The sequence below is a fragment of the Rhinoraja longicauda genome, chromosome 13 (assembly GCF_053455715.1).
Source record: "Rhinoraja longicauda isolate Sanriku21f chromosome 13, sRhiLon1.1, whole genome shotgun sequence".
Classification (NCBI taxonomy): Eukaryota; Metazoa; Chordata; class Chondrichthyes; order Rajiformes; family Arhynchobatidae; genus Rhinoraja; species Rhinoraja longicauda.
In genome coordinates, this window is record NC_135965.1 from 30,348,792 (window position 1) to 30,375,426 (window position 26,635).

Genomic DNA, 26,635 nt, shown 5'->3' on the forward strand with positions numbered 1-26,635 from the left:
TCAGAATCTCCTTTGATGGGGATTCAGCAATGACCGGCAATTATATTAATATTTTAGGTAAGGGTGGGAAGTTATATTGGAAGACATTTTGTGAGGGGTTGAATTGTTCAATGCCCTGCCATCCATATTGATGAAAAAAGTGCTCAAGTACATGGAGCTAAAGTACAAGACCTTAGACTATGTGGCTGGGTTAGCTGCAGATTGCCCCTGCACTGTAGGCTAAAATAGTCTTTATTGTTAGAAACATCACTAGTTTGATTAACTTTGCCACAGATTCTTACATGGATATTTGATGTCGCTCTGTGATGCTCTCTGCTGTGTTTAGTTTCAGTCGGACTGCTGTACAACTGGAATGTCTCGCTCAAGCACGTCACAGGAGGAGCTGCGCATTGTCGAAGGACAAGGTCAGTCGAGCGACTCAGGCCCTTCAGCCGACGAGGTTAACAACAACACCTGTATAGGTATGTACTGGCCAATCAAACTCACATCGCTGTATATTACCTGGTTTGAATTGTCTGGGATGTGGATGTGAATGCTTCAGAAGTCAGGAGCTATTTGTAAAAAAAGGATCTAATATACTTGGGATATCTAAGTGGGATATCCAGAAGGTCATATGTTCATATCTGATTTCTTCCCAGCAAAGTGAAATCAGCTGAGCTGGTAGGACAGGTTTATTTCTAAACCTGTTGACTGTACAGCAATAGCGTACAGGCCACTTGCAATGTATAGACGATTATCAACATGTGACACGAGCCATTTAGTTTGGAAAGACATGAGGTAATATAATTAAATCACAATCTCGAGAAACTTACAATGCAGGCAAATTCCCATACCCACTCCAAAAGATGGCCTGTGGGTGGGCATTTACAATTGACATTATTGATTCAGTCATACCTTTTCCAATATAATCCAAATTTACTTGAACTGTACAAAAGCCTGTGTTTAATTTGGGAACATCCATCTCCTTTGTTCAAAAGCTCTTAGAAACCTTCTTTTGATGAATAAACTGAGCTCTCAAGCACCTGTGGTCATGTTCCTTGGGGAAAGGAAGTGAATTATTGTTTTCATGTAACAAGCTGTTATTATCCAGAATCCAAAACCTGAAGCCAAAGTATTATCCTCCAAAATGTAATTGGTCAAGTATCATTTTAAAAGGAAATATATAATCCTGTGGCAAAATATCAGGATAGTGAGACAAATTGAGTAGCTCGATGGAAGGCTGACACTAATATCGTGGGCTGAATGGACTGCTTCCATGCTTCAGATTTTGCAATACCCTCTCTTGATTCCTCTTTTGATTGTGGTACATGAACAACAAATAGGGGAAGGGTCACATTTAGATATGATCTGGATTCACAGATCTAGAAATTGTTCCATGCCATTCTTAGCTGTAAAATACTGCCTTTGAGTCACGTTGACATTGTCTGTGAAAGTTGCATAAAGAGCTTGAACTTCAGCTATGAGATTCACAGAGCACCATTGTCAGGTTTCCCTGTGTAACACAGCACTGTGACACTAATAGAGTCATACAGTGTGGACATAGGCCTTTCGGCCCAAACGCCCACGCCGACCAACATGCCCCATCTACGCTAGTCCATCCTTCTAAACCTATCCTATCCATGTACCTGAGCAAATGTCTTTTAAAAGCTGTGATAGTACTTGCCTCAACTACTTCCTCTGGCAGCTTGTTCCATACACCCATCACCCTCTGTAAAAAAAAGTTGTCCCTCGGGTTCCTATTAAATCTTTTCCACCTCACCTATGTCCTCTGGTTCTTGATTCTTGTACTCTGGGTAAAAGACTGTGCATTTACCCTATCTAATCTCCTCATGATCTTATACAACTTTATAAGATCGCCCCTCACCCTCCTGCGTCCTATTCTGTACAACCTCTCCATACAGCTCAGGCCCTCGAGTCCTGGCAACATCCTCATAAATCTTCTCTGTACCCTTTCCAGCTTAACAATATCTTTCCTATAGCAGGGTGACAAAAACTGAACACAGTATTCCAAATGTGGCCTCACCAATGTCTTGTACAACTATAACATTGTCCCAGCTTTTATACTCAATACTCTGACTGATGAAGGCCTGTGTGCCAAAAGCTTTCTTGACCACCCTATCTACCTGTGACGCCACTTTCAAGGAGCTATATACCTGCACTCCTAAATCTCTCTGCTCTACAACACTCCTCAGAGCATACCATTCATGCTTTGTAAGTACTCAAAGGTAGCACAGTTGTCCTACAGGTGGGACAGTGCAGCCAGTCCTCAAAGGATCTGACCACAAATCAGGCAGCATTCTTCCAACTGAAGGACAATGTTATAACTGAATGAATGGGTATTGCAATGATGAGAAGGTAATTAGGGTTAGGATTTGCAGAGAATCAGAGGGATCAGATTGGGCTGGTGAAGAAGGGGTACCTTCTTTGTGCATGGGGAAACAGGAAGCTCCCCCACCACCGCTCCATCACCACCATCTTACTGGTCTTGTTTATGCTAGATTGAGGGTAAATACCTCAATGAATGTTTGTGGCTTTGTCTCTATTCTGTAGCCACCCAGGAGTATCTGGAGAGTCCATTGAAGTCACCAGTAGATGTGCAGATAGATGGGCTAGTAGAACATCTCAGGATCAGCAGCAACTTCACTTTCAGAGTGACTGTCTTACAGGCATCAAGTATCTCTGCTGAATATGCCGATATCTTCTGCCAGTTCAAGTAAGTGAGCCGTTACCAACTGTATTTACCCATTATCATGCACATGGAAGGCATAACGTTTCCACACTACACTGTGGGGCCATACTATATTCACCAATGTCACAGTGCCATCTTTTATCCATACTTCATCCCAATGTTCTCAAACCAATCTCAAGATTTTCTGCTGGCAAGATGAGAGGAGGTGTGAAATAGCTCATTATGTGGGTTTGCCTATATTCTGCAGCCCCCCTCAGTGAGTCTAATGTATAGACCCAGTACTATGATTGAATAGCACTTTATAAATGAAGACTTTGGCAGTTCCACTGAATTAATATCAAATTAGCGCAAAAAAGTAAGGAACTTCTAACCAGGGTCTAGCTGTGATTTTCTTTCTTTATTTCTCTTACAGTTTCATTCATCGCCAAGAAGAAGCCTTTTCTACAGAGCCATTAAAGAACACAGGCCGAGGACCCCCGCTGGGTTTTTACCATGTGCAGAATGTGAGTCAATATTGGGGATACAGCTGTAATTAGGCAGAACCAGATAGGATGCCCTGGCATTACTCTACCACACAGACTGCAGAGAATCAGGAAGGTGGTGAAGAGTTGATAATGAATGTTGACCATCCTGCAATGTCTATATCCCGTGGATGGAGAAAAAATTCCGATATACTATTAATATTCAAAAGTGTGTTTGAGCATCTTGTGTTTCACTGTGTTGATGACAATACAGAACTGATCTTGGTGTCGGATGTTGGCAGTTTAGTGTCTGTGCTGCATTAGTAGATGTGATTTCAAGGCACAGAAATGTTGTTTCCTACGATGCAGATGCAGAGGGAGAGCAGCTTCCCTGCCTGCCCCTCCCATAGGAAGTGAGTGAGTCTGGAAAAGGAAAAAGCAGAAATGTGGAAAAATGGCACCTCAAAATGGCTTACTTATTTATTCCATGCCTGCTCAGATGTCTGTCTAAATATAGTTTATTTGCTGCTATTGTATCTGCTTTCACCATCTCCCCAGGCAATGCATTCTGTTACTGGAGGAGATTCTGGGAGACTCTGGTTCACTAGACCACAGTCTATATACCCATGTAGCCCTCAACTGAACCTCCAAACCCACACCCTCCCTGCCCGACCCCCTAAAGAAAGCAATGCATGCATAGCTAAGCATGAAATCAAAGAATACATATGATGCATTCTGTTATGGACGTTGCAAGGTGCATGCACTGATGGCCTGCTGCACCAAACCTCAGTAGTTTCTCAGGCCCAGGGTTGCTGATCTGCTTTTGCACCCTGGAGGGAATTCGGGGTTTGAAAGGTCAGGAGCTCAGAGGCCTGTGCTGATCATGGATTGTGAGTCATGGGCTTGAGGAGTTTGACCAATTGTTGCAGGAGCAAATAGGGTTTGAAGGAGTTGAGGACAGGTTCACTCTCAAGTAAAACAAGACTTCTTCAGCTCTAAAATCTCCTTACTTACAATATCGTAAAGACTCGGCAGCAACCTGTACATCGCAGGATGCCCTACCACATGTCGTGTTAATGGCTGCAGCAGTCTGGAAACTTGTCTTTTTTTAAAATGTAATTGAAGGATTTATTGTTTTTACAGATCGCAGTGGAGGTGACCAAATCTTTTATTGAGTACATCAAGACCCAACCTATTGTGTTTGAGGTATTTGGGCACTACCAACAGCACCCGTTCCCACCACTATGCAAGGACCTCATCAGGTAACCTCTCCTGCTGTATGTTGTTTACAGCCACATTGCTCAGTCTTTTCTGAGATAGCTTAGAAAATCTCAAAGATATCTCACTCTTCTTAGCGTTAGAGATTCTGCAACCATCTTTAGTTCCATTGGTACTATCATGGGTTAGGAGCATCTCGGATAAGACAGACTATTGGTGGACATTGTATAACACACGAAGGTGCAAATGCTAGTTATGAACACAAAATCTAATTGAAAGAGAATTACTTCAGCCATGCCTATTGTTGGTGAACGAATTGGCACCAAAAATTTATATTCCTGTCCCATGAATTTCACAGAGGCCAAATGCTGGCTCAATAGTTAAGATGATCAGAAGGAGCATTACCCAGGATGGATCTGTCACATCCTGTCATATGAATAACTCAAGAGAAGAATAGGATTAGATGAGTGAAATTGTAACTGGGTCCCCAACTTCAATCCCTCGGTGATCACCTAAGGAAGAAGAAATACACGAGAGCGGAAATTGAAATACAAGTATTGAGATAGTTGGAGTGGTTGTTTTACACATCAAAAACACTCAAATCTCAGTCTCTGAACAGGGAAAGACAAGCAAATAAGCATTGTATCACGCATGCAGACTTACCTGAAATGGCAATGGTCTCCTGCCTGTCTTATTCCAATTCAGAAGGAGGCCGTTCTGCCCAGCGTAGAAACATAGAAAATAGGTGCAGGAGTAGGCAAATTGGCCCTTCGAGCCAGCACCGCCATTCATTATGATCATGGCTGATCATGCAAAATCAGTTCCCCACTTCCTGCTTTTTCTCCAAAAATTCTGTTAGCCCTAACTCTCTCTTGAAAACATCCAGTGAATGGGCTCCACTGCCTTCTGTGGACTGCAGGGCCATGCCAGCTTCTTCCAGGGGACCGAATCCATCAGTCCCACTCCCCCTCTCCTTATTTTGTATTGCTACATTATTCTCCCACACACACCCATCATAATCATTTGACTCTTCTTACCATTAATCACACTAAAGGATAAGTTACCAGTTAACCACTTTCAGTTTAGGGAGAAACCGGAGCATCAGGAGAACATGGGGGGTAATGAAAAGAGGGTCTGGTGTGAATGAATGGGACAGCATCGCTGATATTTTTCCAGACCCATCAAGTGTCTGTGGTAGGTAGTCCAGGTATACATAATCCTAGTTATGAGCACAGCTGGCTTACCTGGTTCTGTACTGTGCACCACAATCTAGAAGGATATGTTCAGCTCGGAGCAATAGCTAAAATGCCAGAAGGCCAGTTGTGAGAATAGGTTACAGAAACTAAAGTTTGTATTCTCTAGAACTTAGAATTGACTGAAATCTTCAAGACATTAAGAAAGTCCAATAGAGGGGATAGAGATAGATTTTTCCCATAGGTTGGCAATCAGATAACCACATAACTAAAACACATAACCAAAATAACTGAGTCAGAGCTAGAAGGAGGGAAGTTAGGAAACTTCTGCATGGAAGTTGGTAAAAGTTTTTTCCTCTCTGGAAATTCAGTTCAGCAATCAATCATTAATCTTAGATTGATACCTTTTGCTCATAAAGTTATCAAGGATTGGGAGCGAAAGTGTGATATTGGTCACACATCAGCCAAGTTCCCATTAAATGGCGTACTAGGCTTATGGGACTGTATACTTTTCTCCTGCTCTTATGATAGTGGGTTAGTTGCCATGCCCCAGAGATAACCTTCACTCCAAGAGAAATAGTTTTTTTAACATTTTGTCAGACCCTGCACTTAACAACTAAACTAGGCATTTCACTGTGCAAATGAAATGAATCATCTATTTATGGTGTAACCAGTGATCTGCTCTTAAAAAATACCCAACTACATTGTATTTTCTAAGTGGTTTTCACTTGGTCTTTTCTCTCTTTGTTCTCAGTCCTTTAAGACCTTCTCGCCGGCAGTTCCCTCGGGTGATGCCCTTGAGTAAACCAGGTAAGACAATTGAACGCTTTATGCTTTATTGATTTACTTAGTGACAAGGGAGCAAAGAATTAACTGGGAAACAGTAAAAAGCAGTTACTTCTCAGATACAATATCCTTTACCCAATCATTTTATTGGTAAAGGTGAATTTTCAGATATCTCAGATGACATGAGGTCCCTTATAGTTGTAAATTAGAACCCCAATTTCATTGCAATCACCAACAGTGACTGATGATGAGTTGGAGGTGCTGGTCCTGCTACAGCTGAGTCCCATACTGGACCAGTGGTCAGTCCGCTAGTCCATCAGGCCAGAAAGTAGCAGGTCGCCTGAGGGAAACCATCAAACTGGAGCAGAGGCAGTAACTTCAGGGTAGTAGGGAAAGAAGGAGGCAAGAGTAATGCAAAGATCTTGATGGGCATGCTCAGAAATTTAGTTTGTACATATGAGATTGAAAATGGGCAAACATCAGTGAGTGGCATTGAATGTTTCAGACATAATCAAGGCTTCCCATCCACTCTCCCTCTCACTCAGCCGCTTAACTGCCATTCTACTTTGACAGAGACCTTCACTCTGAAACCACCACCACATTCATCAGTGCCAATCTTTGACGTCAGGCTTTCTACTGAGATTGAATCCAAACTCAAGTGGAGAAGTTGGGTTTCCAAGTATTAACCTTAAAGCTCAACCTGGTATCAATATCAGCCTCAGTCTGCCTCGATTAGTCCAGGGGCAACTTTTAACTTCATCCTGTGATCATTATAGTAACCCTGATCTTTATCCTTGGTGCCCTGCACTGTTCTAACACTTCAGCATCCATTAGCATGGTGGTATGCCATTAGACTTGTCATCCAAAAACTTGGACTTAATAATGCAGACATGAGTTCATCTTCCTCCAGAATAGATAGGATAGTCATCTTAAGTTAGTTAAATAAATTTGGAATGAGGAGCTTATCAATAATGAAGACCGTAAAACCCACGCTGGGAAAGAATCTGAGCCCAGAACTGCATTTTGTCTATTTTTGGTGTAAAGGCATTCGTCATGCTTTTTGCTTGTACCAGATTAGGACTTACTCAAAAAAAAGAGAAAGTTGAAGAAACATTTTTGAAACTAGCTTAGGTTGGGGATCTCCCTGAAACAGGATCTGTGTGGTTCTTGATGGAATCAGACTCAGGTTAATGAACTCTGCATTGCTGAGCAAGAGAAACATAGAAGTATCAGGGTTTGGAGACACATTGTCATGGCCACCAGGCAACGACAACAGGCACCATGGAGGTGGGAGAGAGTTCCAGTTTTGCTCAGAAGTCCTGACTCCCTCAGGAAAAAAAAAATCATGTGTTTCCCAGAAATGTGATATTCTTCTCATTGTTCACAAAGCTTGCATATGGAGGAAGTCGAAACTTTTCCTCTTTATAAAACAGTCCAGGTTATTCAAGGGAGCTCGACATGAAGTGTGAGTGCAGCGCATAATCGCCTGCATTGGTGGGAAGCCAGCAGTGCTGTCAAGGTGCCACCTTCTCGCCAAAAACAGGAGATTAAATAATTCCTATGTGAATAGATAGTCTGGGTAACCTCTCTACTCCGCAATGAGAGGGTTGGCAAGGGTCTGCTTAAGAAATGATACATTGTCAGAAAACTAAGAAACATGACCTATCAGTGAACAACACAGCCTGGACATGAGCATAACTGAAGGTCTTCCTGTTTTCAGTGACAATAGCCATGGAAACCTGAGCTGACATGTACATTGTTCTCTGGGAGGTCCAGGTATTTTGGCATCTCAAAGACTCACTGGGAATTGTCTCTAATAATGAAATTCTCCTGAGGTCTGACCCATTCTGAATGGCCAGCATGACTGTAATTATGCCTCTTGTGAGAGTGTGCTGTCAGCATTTTAGCCATGGATCCCTGGAGTTGTCTCTACAGATGAACTTGGCTTCACCTGAGGTGTTTGAGGCCAACCATGGCTGCAATGATGCATATGGCAACGGTATGCCGTCAGCAGTTAACCATGTTTACCCTTTGAATTGGTGTCTCAGAAGCTAAATACTGACAGAAACATTCCCTGTTAGTTCAAGAGCGTTGACTTTGGAAGGTGCCTGTGCACTTTGTTGTTAATTTTGAAGGTGCCTAGTCAATTTCCCCAACGCCAGCTGTGAGAACAATACCCAGGCAAGCACAATGGGTTCCAGTTTTTAGTGAGTCTTCCACAAGAGTCCCAATGTGGAGTTTTAAGTTCCAATTGATGTCAGCGCAGGCAATAACAACCCTGGTGTGATTAGTGACATCAATAGGCATGCACTTGATGCCAGGAAAAAGTAATTAATCTGGAACTACAAAATCCATTTTCGAGACTGGTGCAAATCCACCCAGACATAATCTCGAACATGATCTATTCTCATAAAATCAACCTTTGAGCATGTCACAACTGAGAAGCCAATCTCACTAGATCCAGTTGCCAGATACTGCTTGGAGGACTTAATTGCCAGATTGGTGACAACAGGTGTTTGTGCGACCCCACATGATATTAGGGCATGTTCATTAATCTACAATGCCACCTTTTCTGAGAGCTGCATTGCTTTACTAAGTATTGCAGGCAGAGAGAGATGGGTATAGGTCAGATCTCAGTTTTCAAAAGTAAAAGCACCTGAAATCAGATAAGCTTCCCAGGGCTGGACAATATCCAAGGACAGTATTCAAGTTTTCTCTCGCACACTGTAACCTGCAGCAATAGTCTGTCCTTGGGGAGGTAGTGGATGGGATGAGAATAATAACACATTTCTTTCTTCATTAGGCAGCCTGTCGGAGTTGGTGTAATGTTATGATTTCTGTTGTTTTCTGTTCCCATGTCACACTTGGCAGAGAATGAGAAAGCACTTGTTTTGATTAAACACCTGATGCCTGATGGGTTGAACATCCCGTTCCTGGACTCGCTGTCCATGCACGCCGTGTCTGCTGCTAGTGTTGCTGTTTCCTATCTCTCCGAGGAGGAGGATTATGTCCATTTGCCCCTTCCCTCTTCCCTTGGCTGTGCTGTCATGAAAGCCCAGACACATGGTTCGTAGCAAAGGAGCCTGTTGGAAGTCACTTCAATTGGATACTTCGCCCAAAAACAACTCCGCATATTATTACCAAATTCATTGCCCATTTCTTAAACTATAAGTGTGTTCACCTTACTTAGTTGTGTGCTCCATCTACTCAACTCTCTGCATTACTGGATGCTTCAACACTTTCCTCCTGAATGTTTCACCTATAAAACCCAGAATGTTCAACTGATTATTCTCCCAAACATGTTATACTTGAAACTTCACTACAGTGTGGTAATCCAGCATCCTTAGTACATTGCTGGTAACAAACTGCAGAATTCCCATTTTATTGGATATTTACTCCAGCACGCTTTTAATTCACTTTTTAAAATAAACATATGTATTAAAAAATAATGTATTGAATTTCGCTAAGTTTTAAGGAAGCAGGACTCTGAGTTATAGCAAGTTTAAAGGTCGCACAAGAAACAGGAGCCAATAAGTTTCAGCTTTTCGAAAATCAAAACAAGCTGACACATACAAACCCCCACAGAACATGGATCCAGCCACAAATCTACCCTCACGCCCCTGAGCCGAGACATTCCACACCCTGAGCAGGGGTCTGTGGCCACACACCCAGTCTATGCATTAACAACTACACAGATACTGCAACCTCACAAGCATCTGGATGGTACATTAATAGTAATTCCATGGATACTGAAGACTTAGTATACCAATGAGTGAGGCAGATGCTGAACCAGATTTTTGGAGATTTACTGCACCTGATTCAGTTCAGTGATGTGTCTCCATGCATAGTCGGGCACCTCACCTTCCCCACTTCCTGTCTTATATGAATGTGAAATTTACCCCTCAACTATTCTCTGACCATTTTCCTTCACGCTGAACATATATTGCAGTGGTGAGTGGCCGGATTCTTAAAGCCCGTGGATATTCTATTTTCCTTACTTTTGTTTTCTTTCTGTAATTTGATTTTGGGATAATCTAAGAAAAATAATGTTTTTACTGATGGAATCACAGTCGATAAATTTCTGTAACCTTCCTGAAGATGCTGATTCCCTGTTTTATTCCCCTCACTTCTCTTGCCCCTGGTGATATACCCAATTTAAAGTGATTTCCCACAGGATGCAGCAGTGTGTCATTTCTCAGTCCTGTGCCCTTGTGTCTTGCTCAGTAACATACAACAGTGGACAAGAGTGTGCAACTAAATTGAAAATAGATGTGACTGCAGAATAACTTAGAAATATTTGATATTGATGCCAATATTTGTGATTCAAGTACATATTGGAAGTTGAAAAGCCTTGGTGAAGCCTAAGATGGAAGGTTCCTCCAAGGTAGATAGAGGGACTGAATCAAATTGGTGATATGTGAAGTTAAGATTTATTTTTTAATTATATGGACAATAGAAGGTAGAGGAGTCCTCAGTGGCTCTTCTCAATGGAGAGCAAGACTGAAGTGATTATAAGAAGGCATCGTTCACAATTGACAACCCAAAACCTGATTTATAATTGAGCTGCTTGATAGCCAATACAATTTGTAAACAATGCACACTTAGTCCATTGCTGTTATTCAATCACACCTCAATAGGTGCCCTTATGTTTAATTTTTACATGTTAATTTTAATTCAAGAAGCTAACGTTGAGCCACAGAGTCCTCTTGGCCCATTGAACAGTGCCATTTTCATAGTGATCAGAGTACTCTTTCCAATCAGATTTTGGTGTGATTGAATCTGTCATTGTGTGCGCAAATCTTAGGAAGGCGAATAGATCCTTTCGGAAGAGAACATGAAGCTGCAGGGAAATGTATAGGTTTGCATTTTATTGTAAGAAGGAATGAATTCTTAGGGGTGGGATTTACATTTTGGTTTTCTAACTGAGAAAGACAGGTCCAAGAGTGAAAGTTGAAATTTAGTGGAAGATGCACATTTCCTGAATTTGTTCCTGCGCAGCAAAGCAGGAGCTGGAGAGAGAGGTGGAGTGCGATGTCGCAAGGATATGCTGCTACAAAAAAAAAATTTATTGCTAAATTAGATGTTGAATGATAATTCAACACATAAACAAGTGGAGCATTTCGTGTTCTTGTTCTATGCCTGTATGAAACTTTGCGAGTCTTCAAGGTACAACAGAAGTCATTATTATAGTAACTCAATGCTGGCAGCAAGACAACTAAAATGGCTGCAACCACACAATCTGACTGAACACTCCACACAGTACACCAAACATCACAGAGCAGAGAACATCTCAGGTTTGATGGCCCTTCTGAGGAAAATCAAGTTCTGCTCCAGCTGGTCAATGCATGTGTGAAAAAGAAAGAACACATTTAGAAAGATAAAACATATCAGAACAGGAGTGAAATCAGTCAATGCAGTGTGCTGTGTGGTCTTTACTCTTAATTCTTCTGAGTGTCTGCTGTGTTTTGTGTCATTTTAATCTTGCGTAAGAAATTACGATGTTGTTTGTTAGTAGTATTTGGTGTGGTAAGAGTCTTTCAGCCCACTGTGAATTTAATCTCTAAACCGCTGCAAAGTCCAGAAGCTCCTTGAGCTCCCAATTATCTTAGAAAGTATGGAGCAGAAATCCACAGAACTGAGCATCTCCATGCACATAGACTTAAGGTGGAATTTTCCCTCCCAATCCTAATCCTTGGCCCTGCACCTACCTCAAGTCGTCATCCAGGCAATGTTTAAATGACGGCTCTGCCTCCAACACAGTTCCAGGCAGTAAATTCCAGATCTCTAACACTTGAATTTGTTTTCGTAACTCCCTTAATCCAATTAACAAACCACCCCCCTTGTTTCTAAACTCCCTGCTAAGATTATTTCAGTTCACGCCACCCATGATTTTACACTGCAATTAAATTGCTCCCCAGTTTTTCTCTTGTTCCAAGAAAATAATCCCAGCCAAGCTACTCTTCCTGGTCCCATTGTGAAAATGAATGATTGCACAATTGTAGAACTGAACCTGTCACAATCTGCATTTTGAAAAATAAAGTGAAGATTGGTTCATATTTTGCATGCCAGTTTTGCCACTTAACAAAGCAGCAGCTTTTTGAACAGTTATTGTTGCAAGCTAATGGCAGAACCAGTTGCAAGATTTGTGCTCACACTTTGGCTCCTTCCATTGCCCGGACTAATGATTATTGTCCTTACAGTGCCAGCGACCAAGTTGAGCACCATGAGCCGCCCCACTGCAGGGCAGTGTCAGGGCAAGTATGACCTGCTGGTGTTCTTCGAGATCTGCGAGTTGGAGGCTACTGGAGAGTAAGTACTGTTACCCTTCCTGTTCACCATCGGACTGAGACTGAGACTGACTCCCCCCCCCCCCCCCCAAATCTTTGCACATCCCCAATCCTTTCCACTCGTCACTTTAATTTAATGTTTCATGTATTTTGTATTTTTATGATTGTTGGCAGATCAATTTCCCTCCTGGGATAAATAAAGTTCCATCGTATCGTATTGTACTATCACTCATTACTGTATAGACTGAAAAATACCAATGACCAGCTCTTGTTGGGGTCATGTTCAGGCGGTAAAAGACACTCATCATACCTGATTTACAGGCTAAACATTTCCTTCAGTGTTTGTTCGATTTACATGTTGCAGACTAGAGGACATATAATGTCTTCCTTTTTCTTCTGCAGGTATATTCCCGCTGTAGTCGATCATAGAGGTGGAATGCCTTGTCATGGAACTTTCCTACTGCACCAGGTACTGTTGCATAAACAGTCTCAAACTGGACTCTTATGTTCTGCCTGTTGTCTCTGATAAGATTGTTCAATCTGTTAAGCATGTCTCTCCTTCAGCAGCTTTTGGCTTTGGTTAAAGAATATTCAGTGTTAAAAGAGGCATGTTAAGCTTTTGGTATTGCTTTATTATTCTAGTAGGAAAGAACTGCAGGTGCTGGTTTAAATTGAAGGCAGACATAAAATGTTGGAGTAACTCAGCGGGTCAGGCAGCATCTCTGGAGAGAAGGAATGGGTGACGTTTCGGGTCGAGACCCTTCTTCAGACTTATTATTCTTATGTGTACTGAGATACAGTGAAAATCTTTGTTTATGTGCTGTCCAGTCAAATCATACTATACACGAGTGCAATCAGGTACAACAGGTAGTGCAAAGAGAAAAATACCAAAGTTCACTGGTATACTAATATGCCAGCAGAATATACTGTTACAGCATTAAAGCATTACAGTTACAGAGAAAATGCAGATTACAAAAAAAGTACAGGGTCCACAGTGTGGCAGGTTAGGAGATTGGGACTACCTCTTTAGCTGATCTGAAGGACCATTCAGTCTGATAACAGTGGAGAAGAAGCTGTTCCTGAATCTGGTGGTATACACTTTCTGCCCACCAGGGAAAGGAAGAGGGAATGGCCTGGGTAAACATGATCCTTGATTATGTTGGCTGCTTTCCCGAGGCAGCGTGACATATGTAGATAGAATCGATGAGGGAATATTGGTTTGTGCAATAGACTGGACTACATCAACAACTCTGCAATTTCTATCAGGCCACAAGTGGCCAACGACTATCTTATTTCAAGGCCACCTACTGAGAACGTAACTACTTTTCAACAAAATGCAGTAGGAATCGTCAATAGTTCAGGCATTGCTGGAGAAAAGAGACACACCATTAATATTTCAGATCAATAACCTTTCATCTGAATGGAAAATGATGGAAGATTTAGCACTTGGCAACAACATTAACTGAACTGGATAGTGAAGATGTTTTGCCTGACATTTATAAGTAGTTCTAAACTTCCTCACAATCCTGAGCAGAATATGGCCAGACCTGTTGAATGAGTCATTTCCTTCTGATCTTTAGCTTCTATCCTCTCCCGATCCATTCCAGCTTGTCATGTCTCTACTTCATACAGTCAATCTTACTATGATCTAGGTTTTGGTCCTCCTCTCTTGCTCCAGCTAAGCTCCATATACGAAGTGAGTGGAGAGGCCACATCAGGCTCCTCCACTTCCCTCTCATCCATGTTAGCCTGATCCCTGCTGCGGTATTGGACCCACTGATAAATCAGTGAAAAGTGTACTTGTGGCGTCGATGAACAAAAATCTGAGAATAGTGAATGTGGTGAACAGTGAATGGTGAGAGCAATTGTGTTTTTTCTATTGTGGGTAAAATGAGGAAAAATCCATTGACAAATTTAGCCTTGCAGTCAAGTAAATACGAATTGGACCAGGAGCAATAAGAACTGATGACCTTGACTACTTTTATAGATACAACTGTGTTGCATTTTGCATATTAGACCATGCAGCACAGAGCTTTCCTCAATGGGAGCACAAATTCCATGTAAAAATGCTGTTGACTTTTATGTTCCAAACATAATCTGACCCATGTTATCAAGGCCAAGTGTTGTAAGGGAAGTGTGTAATTCTATATTTTTTATCAGATCAGTAATATTGTACTTTCAATAAGTGATCAAATCATTTTGTGATGGAAACATCCAAAAGGATAGTAACACAGATCAACTCCAGGTATTTATTCCAGGTTATAACTGCTTCAAAGAGAAGGCTTTTATATTGTGGCCATAACAACTTACACGTTCATGTATTCTTCTCCCCCACTTCCCATTCCTTTTGAGTAGAGGACTTCCTCGATCCATTGAAGATTTGTCAAAGGATGTTTGGAATTATGTGGCTCAGGCATTTTATTTTCTGTTTTTGATAGGGAATCCAAAGAAGGATAACAGTTACTATTGTGCATGAGACAGGAAGTGATATACATTGGAAGGAAGTACGGGAACTGGTTGTGGGTAAGTAGGGAAGAAAGCAATTAAAGTTGTTATCTAAATTTCATGTCATTCAGCTCATTGATGGGCAAGTTATCTAGGTGGCTATGCAAATCTAAAGATACAGTCTTTGGATTCCAAAGTCCCAAAAACCCATATATAATGATAACAATGCGCTACATAGCATCTTTAATAAAAAAGTATATCAAGAAACTTTGTAGAACCATGCTCAGATGAAAGTTGGCATCAAAGTTATCTTGTTAGCAAGATCAAGTTATCCAGCTGGTTATGCAAATCCAAATATACAGTCTTTGGATTCCAAAGTCCAAAAAACCCACACATAATGATAGCAACTTGTACTAAAGAGCGTCTTCACTACAGAAAAGCATACCAAGGAACTTTGAAGAACCATCCTCAGACCAAAGTTGGCATCAAAGGGGACATAATGCGAGGTGACTGAGGATGTTAACATTGTGTGCAAATTGCACACTGCTGTCCAGTCTCCTGCCACAGCAAGGACACTCAGCTGCCTCTTCAACCACTCTTGCTGACGGCCAGAAAGATAATATGTCATCAGCAGTGGTCATTGGGGCAGCAATTAATGTTGCAAAACATAGTGGACAACGCCATTCCCATCATTCAAAAGAGCACCCTTCATAAACCACAATTGCACGGTCACATTTTGCAAAGTTGATTTGATTTGTTGCTCTCAAATTGATATCACAAACACCTAAAATCATCAGAGACCACACTGCAGATTTATTATCCATGCAGAGAAATGCTTAATGCATTTAGCAAGTAAGTTTCCAATGAAACTATCAATACAACTTTCTATCAACTACAATCTCAGCCAATCTGTTTTCCTGTATTGTTGGGTAAGGATAAATACTGGTCAGGACACCAGCCAGAATTCCTGTGCACATCTGAGACACATATCTTTAATATGCATCAGAGGGATATGATGGGGGAAGTCAGATCTTTGTCACTTAACTTGATGAAGGGCATTTCCACTGGTGCAGCACTCTCTCCAATGAACTAGATTACATGTCCAAGTCAATGTAATGAGGCTTGGCCCTACACCAATAGAGCCTGAGCTGAAGATATAGCCTCTGGAGCACTGCAGAGAAATCCAATGGAATAGCTGACCCTCAACCACCTGAGTTTACATACTGTCAATATATCTGATGGAATAACTATAAAGAGAAGTAACAAAGATTAATTTAATCAGGGGTAGGCTCATAAAGTAACAGCAGAACCTCCACTGTTCAATTGAATTGATGCAGATGAGGGATGGGATGTACTTTTGCTGCCCTTGTTAATCAGATGCATATTGTCTCTTCCATAGGTCGGATCCGGAACACACCAGAGTCAGATGATTCTATCATCGATCCCAACATCCTGTCCTTGAATATTCTAATGGCAGGCCACACACATCCATCCCTGGAGGATAGGTAGGTTAGACACTGAGAATTCAGCAGGAGAATCCTTTGTGCCTAGTTTGAAGCTGCCAGCGTTTAACACATAGCAAACTAATCTTCACGTTGCTTCTCTTAGATTCCCAGTGCTCTCACTGATGGCTTTCCCCCGAACACCCCTCTACCTGTGCCTCTTTATTTTCCCGTGCATTGATAATTCAGTTTAGAAGTGCCCTGTTTAACTAATTTCTTGATAATTTTGACTGCTCCTCTATGAGTTCCAACAGAAGTTTAATTGAGTAAAGCTTTCTCTAATGTGTAAAGCATTCCCCGGATTAAAAACAGAAACTGGCTTCTTGGACAGTCAGATTGTCCCAGGTACTGGATAGATAAGAATCAGGGGATACTACAGTCAGGTACATGATAGTTGGATACTGACTAAACCTCTCGCTAGCATCACATCATCCAGATCATTTCCAGATCAGATTCAACACAAAACTTCAAGAGCAAAACTCCTTCTAACGATTTTCTATTAAACATTACCACATCAGATGTATCACAAATTAGATATAATGAAAGCTTTACACTCGACCCATGCTGTTGCTGACCTGAGATTGTTGGAACAGGAATCTGATTCCATTCAACGACGTTCTTTAGTAAAGTGAACACTGCATGCACAAAGTTCAAATAATGTTAAACCACTCAATATTACTTAATACAAAAAAAATATTGGCACCTTCAAACCATTATTTAATCTAAACCATTAATGTCTTTGCTTTGTGAATTTACCTTAGCTTATTGATTGCAATTTAGTAGATGATTAGAATGGCTTCTCTTTCTCAGCATGTAGTGGATTGGTGGCTTCTCAGCATTTCCTTTGCAAAATTGTACGGTGCTTTATATTCTTTGGTGACGGTTAAAAATTCAGAACAATTATTTGACAATTAATCAGACCACATGTGATTGAAAGCCAGTTTATCAGGCCAGGTAGCAGAGTTAATTATAATCCTGTCACCCGTTGCAGGGTGCATATTCTCCTATACTATAACTGCCACCATAGAGGTGCACAGGATCCCTGGAAAACAGCAGGACCTCAAAGCAATCAACTCATCTCTCCGTGTTGTCTCAAAGTATTCAAAACTGGCACAGTGCTTGCGATGCATCATTATGTAACATCTGTGCCTGAGGTGCACCATCATATTACACGTGTACCTGAGGTGCACCATCATATTACACGTGTATCTGAGGTGCACCATCATATTACACGTGTACCTGAGGTGCACCATCATGTTACACGTGTGCCTGCAGTGCATCATCATGTTACACGTGAGCCAGTGGTGCAATATCATGTCACAAGACCAAAATGCCAATAAATAAACTGCAGATTGGCAGCATCTGAAGAAAGGAATAAAGTTATCATTTCAGATTTAAAGCCTTTCATCAGAACTAAGAAGAATTTCACTTCCTCAGTTCTTAGCTCTTTTTTAGTTCTGATGAAGGTTCTTCAACATGAAATGTTAACTTTGATTTTCTCTTTCTAAAGATGCTGTCATACACTGCCGAGTTTTTCCAGTATTTTCTGACTTGTTTTCAGAAGTACATCTGCAGTTATTTTTCTTCATTTTCACTTTTATCATGTTATAGATCATTTTATTTAAAATCTGAGAATTTAACATATGAGAAGTGTATTTTGTACATAAATGAGTAGTTGAAGTTGATTTGTTCCCATTGTTGGATTAAATATCATCTAATCCATTCAAATAACAGGTTTTACCAATTATAGGTCAATTAAAAATGGCCTAGTATTTCTAATGTTTGTCCAATTGTCCTTGGACTCTCTTGATACTGGAGCATTGTGGTTATATTACTGAGCCAGCACTCAATAAGTAGCACCTTGTTCCAGAATCAATGCAGGCACTTAATTCCCAACAAGCTTACTTGTAAATTTAAGAGTAAATGATTATCTAAAGTTAAAAAGAAAGCTGTATCAGCAATGATGCTGTGAAACGACAGGATAGTTTTAAGGAATTATTTGGTTCTTGGAAGTCTTTTAGAGAAGGAAATCTCTTTACCCAGTATGTCACATGACTCCACCAGTATCGTTAGCTTACTCACTGTGAGCTGGTGATTAGGGATGGGGAATAAATGCTGCCTTCGCCAGTGATGTGTAATTAATTAGGTATGATCTTATGATGAAGTAGGCTTCACAGGCCTGTGGCCAATTCCTGAACAAGTACTTAAAATAATACATAATACAATGTTCTTCCCTGCTGGCTTGTTACACATGCAATTTCTGTTCAGATGAAATAGTTCTTCCAATGTCTTGGTCCCAGCATACTTATTTGTCACATGGTCCCTGAGATTTGAATTGTCCATCCAACAGCCTTAGAGGCAGAAGCACAGGGATGTGGGGAAATTAACACCTCCTTTCAGAACACCAACTAGGCAGCCTGTGAGAGAGATTCCAGACTAGTAGAGTAATTAACCGTACTAATCATTCCATTAGTATTGCGCAGTTTGCGGAAACATTTACGTGTAATACTTTTACCATAGCATAATTTTATATTTTCTCTTTGCTCATCCACTAATTCACTTCAAAACTTAAAAAAATGAGTGATAAAGTGTGTGTCTGTTGAAGTTCTCATAGTCATGACGCCTTCATTTTACAAGGGTGGGGGAAAACTGATGAGATGTGAATGGAGCCATTGACTGAAAGGCTCCCTGTTAAAAAATGATCAGCATCACGAAAGGCTTATCAATGTTTAGAACCAGATATAAAAATAGCTGGACCTGCAATGTTCTGCAAGCAGATTAATATACCTGGAACAGGATGAAGTGTTTGAGAAACAATGAGTCACATACCATCTATTTACACACTCTGACTGGGAGATACAGTGAGTCATACATTGTCCTCTCATACTCTGGGACTGGTTGGTATAGTTTGTTTGGAACAGCAATGGGGTCCTGAACACAATGTGTGGTTGGAAGTGTATTTTTGGTCGAGCGTAGGTTGTTTTGGTCATATTCCAGCTTAATTCCAGAATCTTATTTAATGCCAGTACAAGGTTTTAATCACAAACAGAAAGCCTGACTACTAGCCCAATACCTGTCTGTCAGGTGAGGGAAAGTCTGAAGTTGAAGGCTGTGGAACAGAGAGAAGGAAGACTGTAGGATGGAATGGTTTTGACAATTAAGGTAATATTGTGTTTGTGGGGTGGAGAGAGAGAGTGTTGTCAGGAGCATATTGTGGTTGGGGCTGAGATTTTGTGGTCTGGGGTGAGATTGACTACTGTGGAGAGAGAATGCATTCAGGGACTAGCAAGAGTTGATGGCCTTTCAGGAGTCGGTGATGGTGAGTAATGTGGGTAAAACAGGCTGCTCCGGGTAATACTTCTGTTTCTCATGGCACCCCAAACAGCAGTATCAAGGCATTTACTTTGCCATCTGGCCTTTCTTAAGTAATTTTATCTGTAAGAAAAGGGAACCCAGAAAACATTGGTCAAAAATATATAATAATCCAGTTAAAAAGAAAGTTCATTTTTTACCACCTATCATTTTTTACCACCTATCATTTTTTACCACCTATCATTTCAGACTTGATTGGTTCTCCACCTCTAATAACACTGGAAGCGAACAGATTCACATTGTTTCATATTTCTTAAATGTTTACTTCTCACCGATATTCAACTTATCTTGTTTGTAAAAATCTCAATATCCAACCCAACCCTACGATCTGTAATACCAGGGAAATGAAGAGAATTAAGTTCCTGAAATTGGAGATGAGCTTGTGATGCTGTAGAACTGTTAATTTAATCTGCAGGATCAGCTCGATGGCTGATGAATTGTATTCCCTCCCGCATCTATCTGATAAGGATGTAGCTTTTAAAAGGGAATAACTGATAATTAGAAAAATAATAAATGGAGAGGTAGTATGGTTTATAGACAATAGACAATAGGTGCAGGAGGATGCCATTCAGCCCTTCGAGCCAGCACCGCCATTCAATGTGATCATGGCTGATCACTCTCAATCAGTACCCCGTTCCTGCCTTCTCCCCATAACCCCTCACTCCGCTATCCTTAAGCGCTCTATCCAGCTCTCTCTTGAAAGCATCCAACGAACTGGCCTCCACTGCCTTCTGAGGCAGAGAATTCCACACCTTCACCACTCTCTGACTGAAAAAGTTCTTCCTCATCTCCGTTCTAAATGGCCTACCCCTTATTCTTAAACTGTGGCCCCTTGTTCTGGACTCCCCCAACATTGGGAACATGTTTCCTGCCTCTAATGTGTCCAATCCCCTAATTATCTTATATGTTTCAATAAGATCCCCCCTCATCCTTCTAAATTCCAGTGTATACAAGCCTAATTGCTCCAGCCTTTCAACATACGACAGTCCCGCCATTCCGGGAATTAACCTAGTAAACCTACGCTGCACGCCCTCAATAGCAAGAATATCCTTCCTCAAATTTGGAGACCAAAACTGCACACAGTACTCCAGGTGCGGTCTCACCAGGGCCCGGTACAACTGTAGAAGGACCTCTTTGCTCCTATACTCAACTCCTCTTGTTATGAAGGCCAACATTCCATTGGCTTTCTTCACTGCCTGCTGTACCTGCATGCTTCCTTTCAGTGACTGATGCACTAGGACACCCAGATCTCGTTGAACATCCCCTCTTCCTAACTTGACACCATTCAGATAATAATCTGCCTTTCTATTCTTACTTCCAAAGTGAATAACCTCACACTTATCTACATTAAACTGCATTTGCCATGTATCCGCCCACTCACACAACCTGTCCAAGTCACCCTGCAGCCTTATTGCATCATCCTCACAATTCACACTACCCCCCAGCTTAGTATCATCTGCAAATTTGCTAATGGTACTTTTAATCCCTTCATCTAAGTCATTAATGTATATCATAAATAGCTGGGGTCCCAGCACCGAACCTTGCGGTACCCCACTGGTCACTGCCTGCCATTCCGAAAGGGACCCATTTATCCCCACTCTTTGCTTTCTGTCTGTCAACCAATTTTCTATCCATGTCAGTACCCTACCCCCAATACCATGTGCTCTAATTTTGCCCACTAATCTCCTATGTGGGACCTTGTCGAAGGCTTTCTGAAAGTCGAGGTACACCACATCCACTGACTCTCCCCTGTCAATTTTCCTAGTTGCATCCTCAAAAAATTCCAGTAGATTTGTCAAGCATGATTTCCCCTTCGTAAATCCATGCTGACTCGGAATGATCCTGTTACTGCTATCCAAATGCTCAGCAATTTCGTCTTTTATAATTGACTCCAGCATCTTCCCCAACACTGATGTCAGACTAACTGGTCTATAATTACCCGTTTTCTCTCTCCCTCCTTTCTTAAAAAGTGGGATAACATTTGCTATCCTCCAATCCACAGGAACTGATCCTGAATCTATAGAACATTGAAAAATGATCTCCAATGCTTCCACTATTTCTAGAGCCACCTCCTTAAGTACCCTGGGATGGAGACCATCAGGCCCTAGGGATTTATCAGCCTTCAGTCCCATCAGTCTACCCAAAACCATTTCCTGCCTAATGTGGATTTCCTTCAGTTCCTCCATCACCCTAGGTTCTCCGGCCCCTAGAACATTTGGGAGATTGTGTGTATCTTCCTCAGTGAAGACAGATCCAAAGTAACGATTTAACTCGTCTGCCATTTCTTTGTTCCCCATAATAAATTCCCCTGCTTCTGTCTTCAAGGGACCCACATTTGCCTTGACTATTTTTTTCCTCTTCACGTACCTAAAAAAACTTTTGCTATTCTCCTTTATATTATTGGCTAGTTTACCCTCGTACCTCATCTTTTCTCCCCGTATTGCCTTTTTAGTTAACTTTTGTTGCTCTTTAAAAGAGTCCCAATCCTCTGTCTTCCCACTCTTCTTTGCTATGTTATACTTTCTCTCCTTAATTTTTATGCTGTCCTTGACTTCCCTTGTCAGCCACAGGTGTCTCTTACTCCCCTTAGAGTCTTTCCGCCTCTTTGGGATAAATTGATCCTGCAACCTCTGCATTATTCCCAGGAATACCTGCCATTGCTGTTCTACCGTCTCCCTGCTAGGGCCTCCTTCCAGTCAATTTTGGCCAGCTCCTGCCTCATGCCTCTGTAATCCCCTTTGCTATACTGTAATACTGACACTTCCGATTTTCCCTTCTGCCTTTCCATTTGCAGAGTAAAACTTATCATGTTGTGATCACTGCCTCCTAATGGCTCTTTTACCTCTAGTCCCCTTATCAGATCAGGATCATTACACAACACTAAATCCAGAATTGCCTTCTCCCTGGTAGGCTCCAGTACAAGCTGTTCTAAGAATCCATCTCGAAGGCACTCTACAAACTCTCTTTCCTGGGGTCCATTTCCAACTTGATTTTCCCAGTCTACCTGCATGTTGAAATCTCCCATAACCACCATAGCATTACATTTGTGACACGCCAATTTTATCTCCTGATTCAACTTGCACCCTATGTCGAGGCTACTGTTTGGGGGCCTATAGATAACTCCCATTAGGGAGTTTGAATGCGTTTGGATGAATATTAATGAGCATATGTGAGTAGGAGTGAGTTTGTAACTGGGAGACAGTGGAAGAGTGTGATCCTGAAATTATGTTTGTATGCACACAAAAATGAATGTGTCACTTGCTACTGAAAGAAATACACAACTTACCATGAAAAGAGCAAATGGTCAAAGTTGTGTTCTGCTTTGTCCATATGGTCAGAGTTTCTGCCGCAAACATAGAAGGTCACTAAGTACTTGTGGATGGATGCAGCATCCATTTCCATACACCCCTCCCAGAACAGGATGGTTGCTTGGGGGAAATAATCTGCCTGGGATAGGTAGGTATTGGATTGCAATGCAGGCCAACAGTGGTGAATTAATGCCAGCCAGATTTGCACTGTATCCAAAAATTAGCTTCCAGTGCCAAGCAGAACTCCAGGCGCAATTGGTTTAATGCAATATTAGTTCCCTCGATCTATCATTGCGAAGACTCACTTCTGAATATGGATCCCAAACTTTTTTTAAAGTATGTTACAAAGACGGACAGTCTTCCACTCCACAATACTGATTGCCGTCCACTACTTTTCTATCTCTTGAAGTGCAGAAATCAACCCCAGTCCTGACCAAGGGTGATCATCCTCAATTATGTAAGTTTATCGTTCTGTGAACATGAGACCTTTTGATCCCTGGTCTGGTCTCAATATAAAATATAAATGTAAATTAGAGTTCCATCTAATTCTGGGTTGGAAAGTAATTCTTGGTGTAGTGCTGGAGAAAAAGACAGAAAACATTTCAGTGCTTTGGCTTTATTCTCGGTTCCTGAGCGCTCCAATTGATCTGAATTAGTAATTTGGCTGAAATTATCATTTTAAAAGGCTAGAAATAAGAAAATTTATGTGAGATTATGTAAAATTATATTAGTGACCTTCTATCCCCTAGAACATAGCTATGCTGTTTTATTGTGCTCAGAGTCTGCTGCTTTGCTTTACAATGTTACCGTCACCAATGATACTTTTTTGAGTCTACTAACAAGATATTGTTCTTGTGTTTTTGCAGGCAATTTCTTGATTCGGATATGCCTAGGTATTTTTTTTGTTTTAAATCCTTAAATTATTTATTTCTCAACAGCTTCAGGCATCGAAATCCCATCAAAACTTGGTTTTCTTTAAATTAATATCTTGATTTATTTGTTTCTTTTCACTTTTCCTCTTTTCACCACATTCTGCAAAGACCTGCTAGGCATTGTAGGTTTAATTCGGCCTGAAGCCCAAATCCATGAGCTCCTAGGAGTCAAAGGCTGCATGTAGTGCTTGCAATGGCCACGCTATATGGACTGATGTAACGCTAAGTACCAGGGAGGATGATGGGGAGCTTTTCCACTGCTACATCCATCATTGCGTTAATTTCTTTAGTAGGGGAGGGAAATGCAGGAGTTTACTGCATGTGCTAAAGTTTGGCTAAGTCAACCAATACATTTGCAGTTGTGTGGAATCTGGTATGGTGTGTTGAAGGCATTAAGCTTTTGTCAGGCATTTGAGCCTGGCAATTAAATAATAAACTCTGAGGCATTGTACTATTGCACGTGAGCAAACAAAGATCATCGTTCAACAATATTTTAAAGGCAACGGAGTAATAAAAGAAAATCTGGGGAGTAGTGGCTTCTTTACATGTAGGAAGGAACTGCAGATGCTGGTTTAAACCGAAGATGCTGGAGAGAAGGAATGGGTGACCTTTCGGGTCGAGACCCTTCTTCAGACTCGGTCTCGACCCGAAACATCACACATTCCTTCTATCCAGAGATGCTGCCTGTCCTGCTGAGTTACTCCAGCATTTTGTGTTTATCTGTGGCTTCTTTACACATCATTTGGCTGTGTGAGTGAGGATCTGCATCGGTGTTTTCTTCCCTTGAGAAACCTACAGAGAAGGTATTGAGCATATGGCGATTGTATCAGATTAATAGCGTGCATATCTTCCATGTAATTTTTGGAATTTCATGAACCCATTGTCCATTTAGTAAAGGTATTTTAAAAAACGCAACCTGATGGAGTAACTCAGTGGGTCAGATAGCTTCTCTGGAGGACATGGAGAGGTGACGTTTTGGGTCGGAATCCTTCTTCAGAGTAGCAGTAGGGCGAAGAAAGCTGCAAAAGAAATGGGGGCAAGACAAAACCTGGCAATGATAGGTGGATTCAGGTGTGGGTGGTTTAATTTGCAGATGGGTGAACAAATGATAGAGATGAAGAAGAGACTAAAGGGTGACTAAAAGATAAGGAGTGAAATGTGAAGTCAGGGAAAGGGATAGAGGTGGAACAGGATAGGGGAAAGAGGAAAGGGAGTGGGGGGGGGCAGCTTCGTGGGAGAAATGAGTGAATACCCGTGTGGGAACAAGGAAGAAAGGGGGAAAGAAAGGTGGGGAGGGTGTTACCTAATATTGGAAAATTCACTCTTCATACCATTGGGTTGTAAGCTACCCAAGCAGAATATGAGGTGCTGTTCCTCCAGTTTGTGTGTGGCCTCCGTCTGGCAACGGAGGAACCCCAGGAGAAAGGTTAGTATGTGAATGGGAAGGGGAAATAAAATGGTAAATGTTGGGAGTCTGCATTGACATTTTGTCTACGCAGTGTAAAGGCTTAACACTATATACTTAACACTGGAGGTCCAGCTCAGCTTGCAGGATGAGGTTTACTTGCTGTGTGACATTATGGAGTTGCTCTTTGCCCAGCAGGAAAAAGTTCCTTGTTGTATCTTTGTAGAGTTCCTGTTAACTCAGTAGGGTATGAATACTGTTCTCTCACATTGTAAATTCAGTATGATGTGGGTATCACTTTGTTTACAGAATTCTTATTGATTCAAAGATTAAGTTGATCAGTGCCTACAGTTCCTGTTAATCTGGCAGGGTAGAGGTGTCTCAAAGCCTATGCAGAGATTTGTTGATTCACCAGGGTATGGATGTCTCACTCTCTGCAAAGTTGCTGTTAACTCAGCAGAGTAAGGATGTCTCACTCTTGGTGGAGAGTTCCTGTCAATTTAGTAAAGTAAGGTTTCAAAGGTCTTTTATTGTCACGTGTACCAATTGATGTACAGTGATATGCGAATTACCATATAGCCACACTAATAAAAAAACAAGACACACAACTACATAACATGAACATCCACCACAGCGGATTCCCCACATTCCTCACTGTGATGGAAGGCAATAAAGTCCATCCCTCTTCCTCTTTATTCTCCCGCGGTCGGGGCAGTCGAACCATCCATTGGAGCGATCGAAGCTCTCTCGGTCGGTGGTCGGGGCGATCAAAGCTCCCGCGTCGGGGCAGTCGAAGCTCCTGCGTTGGGGTGGTCGAAGCTCCTGCGGCTTGGAGTTCCCGAAATTGGTCTCTAACCAGAGACCACGAGCTCCGCGATGTTAAAGTTCGCAGGCACACCCCGGCAGGGATCGCGGGCTCCATGATGTTAAGTCCCACAGGCTCTCGCGGTGGAGCTCTCGTAGTCGGTCTCCAGCAAAGACCGCCAACTCCTTGATGGTAGGCCGCAGTGCGGACTGAGATGCGATACGGAAAAAAA

The 26,635-nt window shown here is 41.6% G+C and overlaps 1 protein-coding gene across 21 annotated transcripts in view; it reads left to right on the top strand.

Annotated features, from left to right (window-relative positions):
* Positions 1 to 26,635, top strand: part of kif1aa (kinesin family member 1Aa) — a 196,485-nt gene that overhangs the window by 134,639 nt on the left and 35,211 nt on the right. For 12 of the 21 annotated variants that reach the window (XM_078410681.1, XM_078410683.1, XM_078410690.1 and 9 more), the window contains 10 exons: positions 326 to 461; positions 2,551 to 2,713; positions 3,102 to 3,192; positions 4,294 to 4,412; positions 6,316 to 6,371; positions 12,548 to 12,656; positions 13,037 to 13,103; positions 15,073 to 15,157; positions 16,479 to 16,584; positions 24,128 to 24,154. In XM_078410681.1, coding sequence (XP_078266807.1) covers positions 326 to 461; positions 2,551 to 2,713; positions 3,102 to 3,192; positions 4,294 to 4,412; positions 6,316 to 6,371; positions 12,548 to 12,656; positions 13,037 to 13,103; positions 15,073 to 15,157; positions 16,479 to 16,584; positions 24,128 to 24,154 — 959 coding nt within the window. The remainder of the gene's footprint in view (positions 1 to 325; positions 462 to 2,550; positions 2,714 to 3,101; positions 3,193 to 4,293; positions 4,413 to 6,315; positions 6,372 to 12,547; positions 12,657 to 13,036; positions 13,104 to 15,072; positions 15,158 to 16,478; positions 16,585 to 24,127; positions 24,155 to 26,635) is intronic. The other 9 variants (XM_078410684.1, XM_078410687.1, XM_078410691.1 and 6 more) reach the window with 1 other exon arrangement.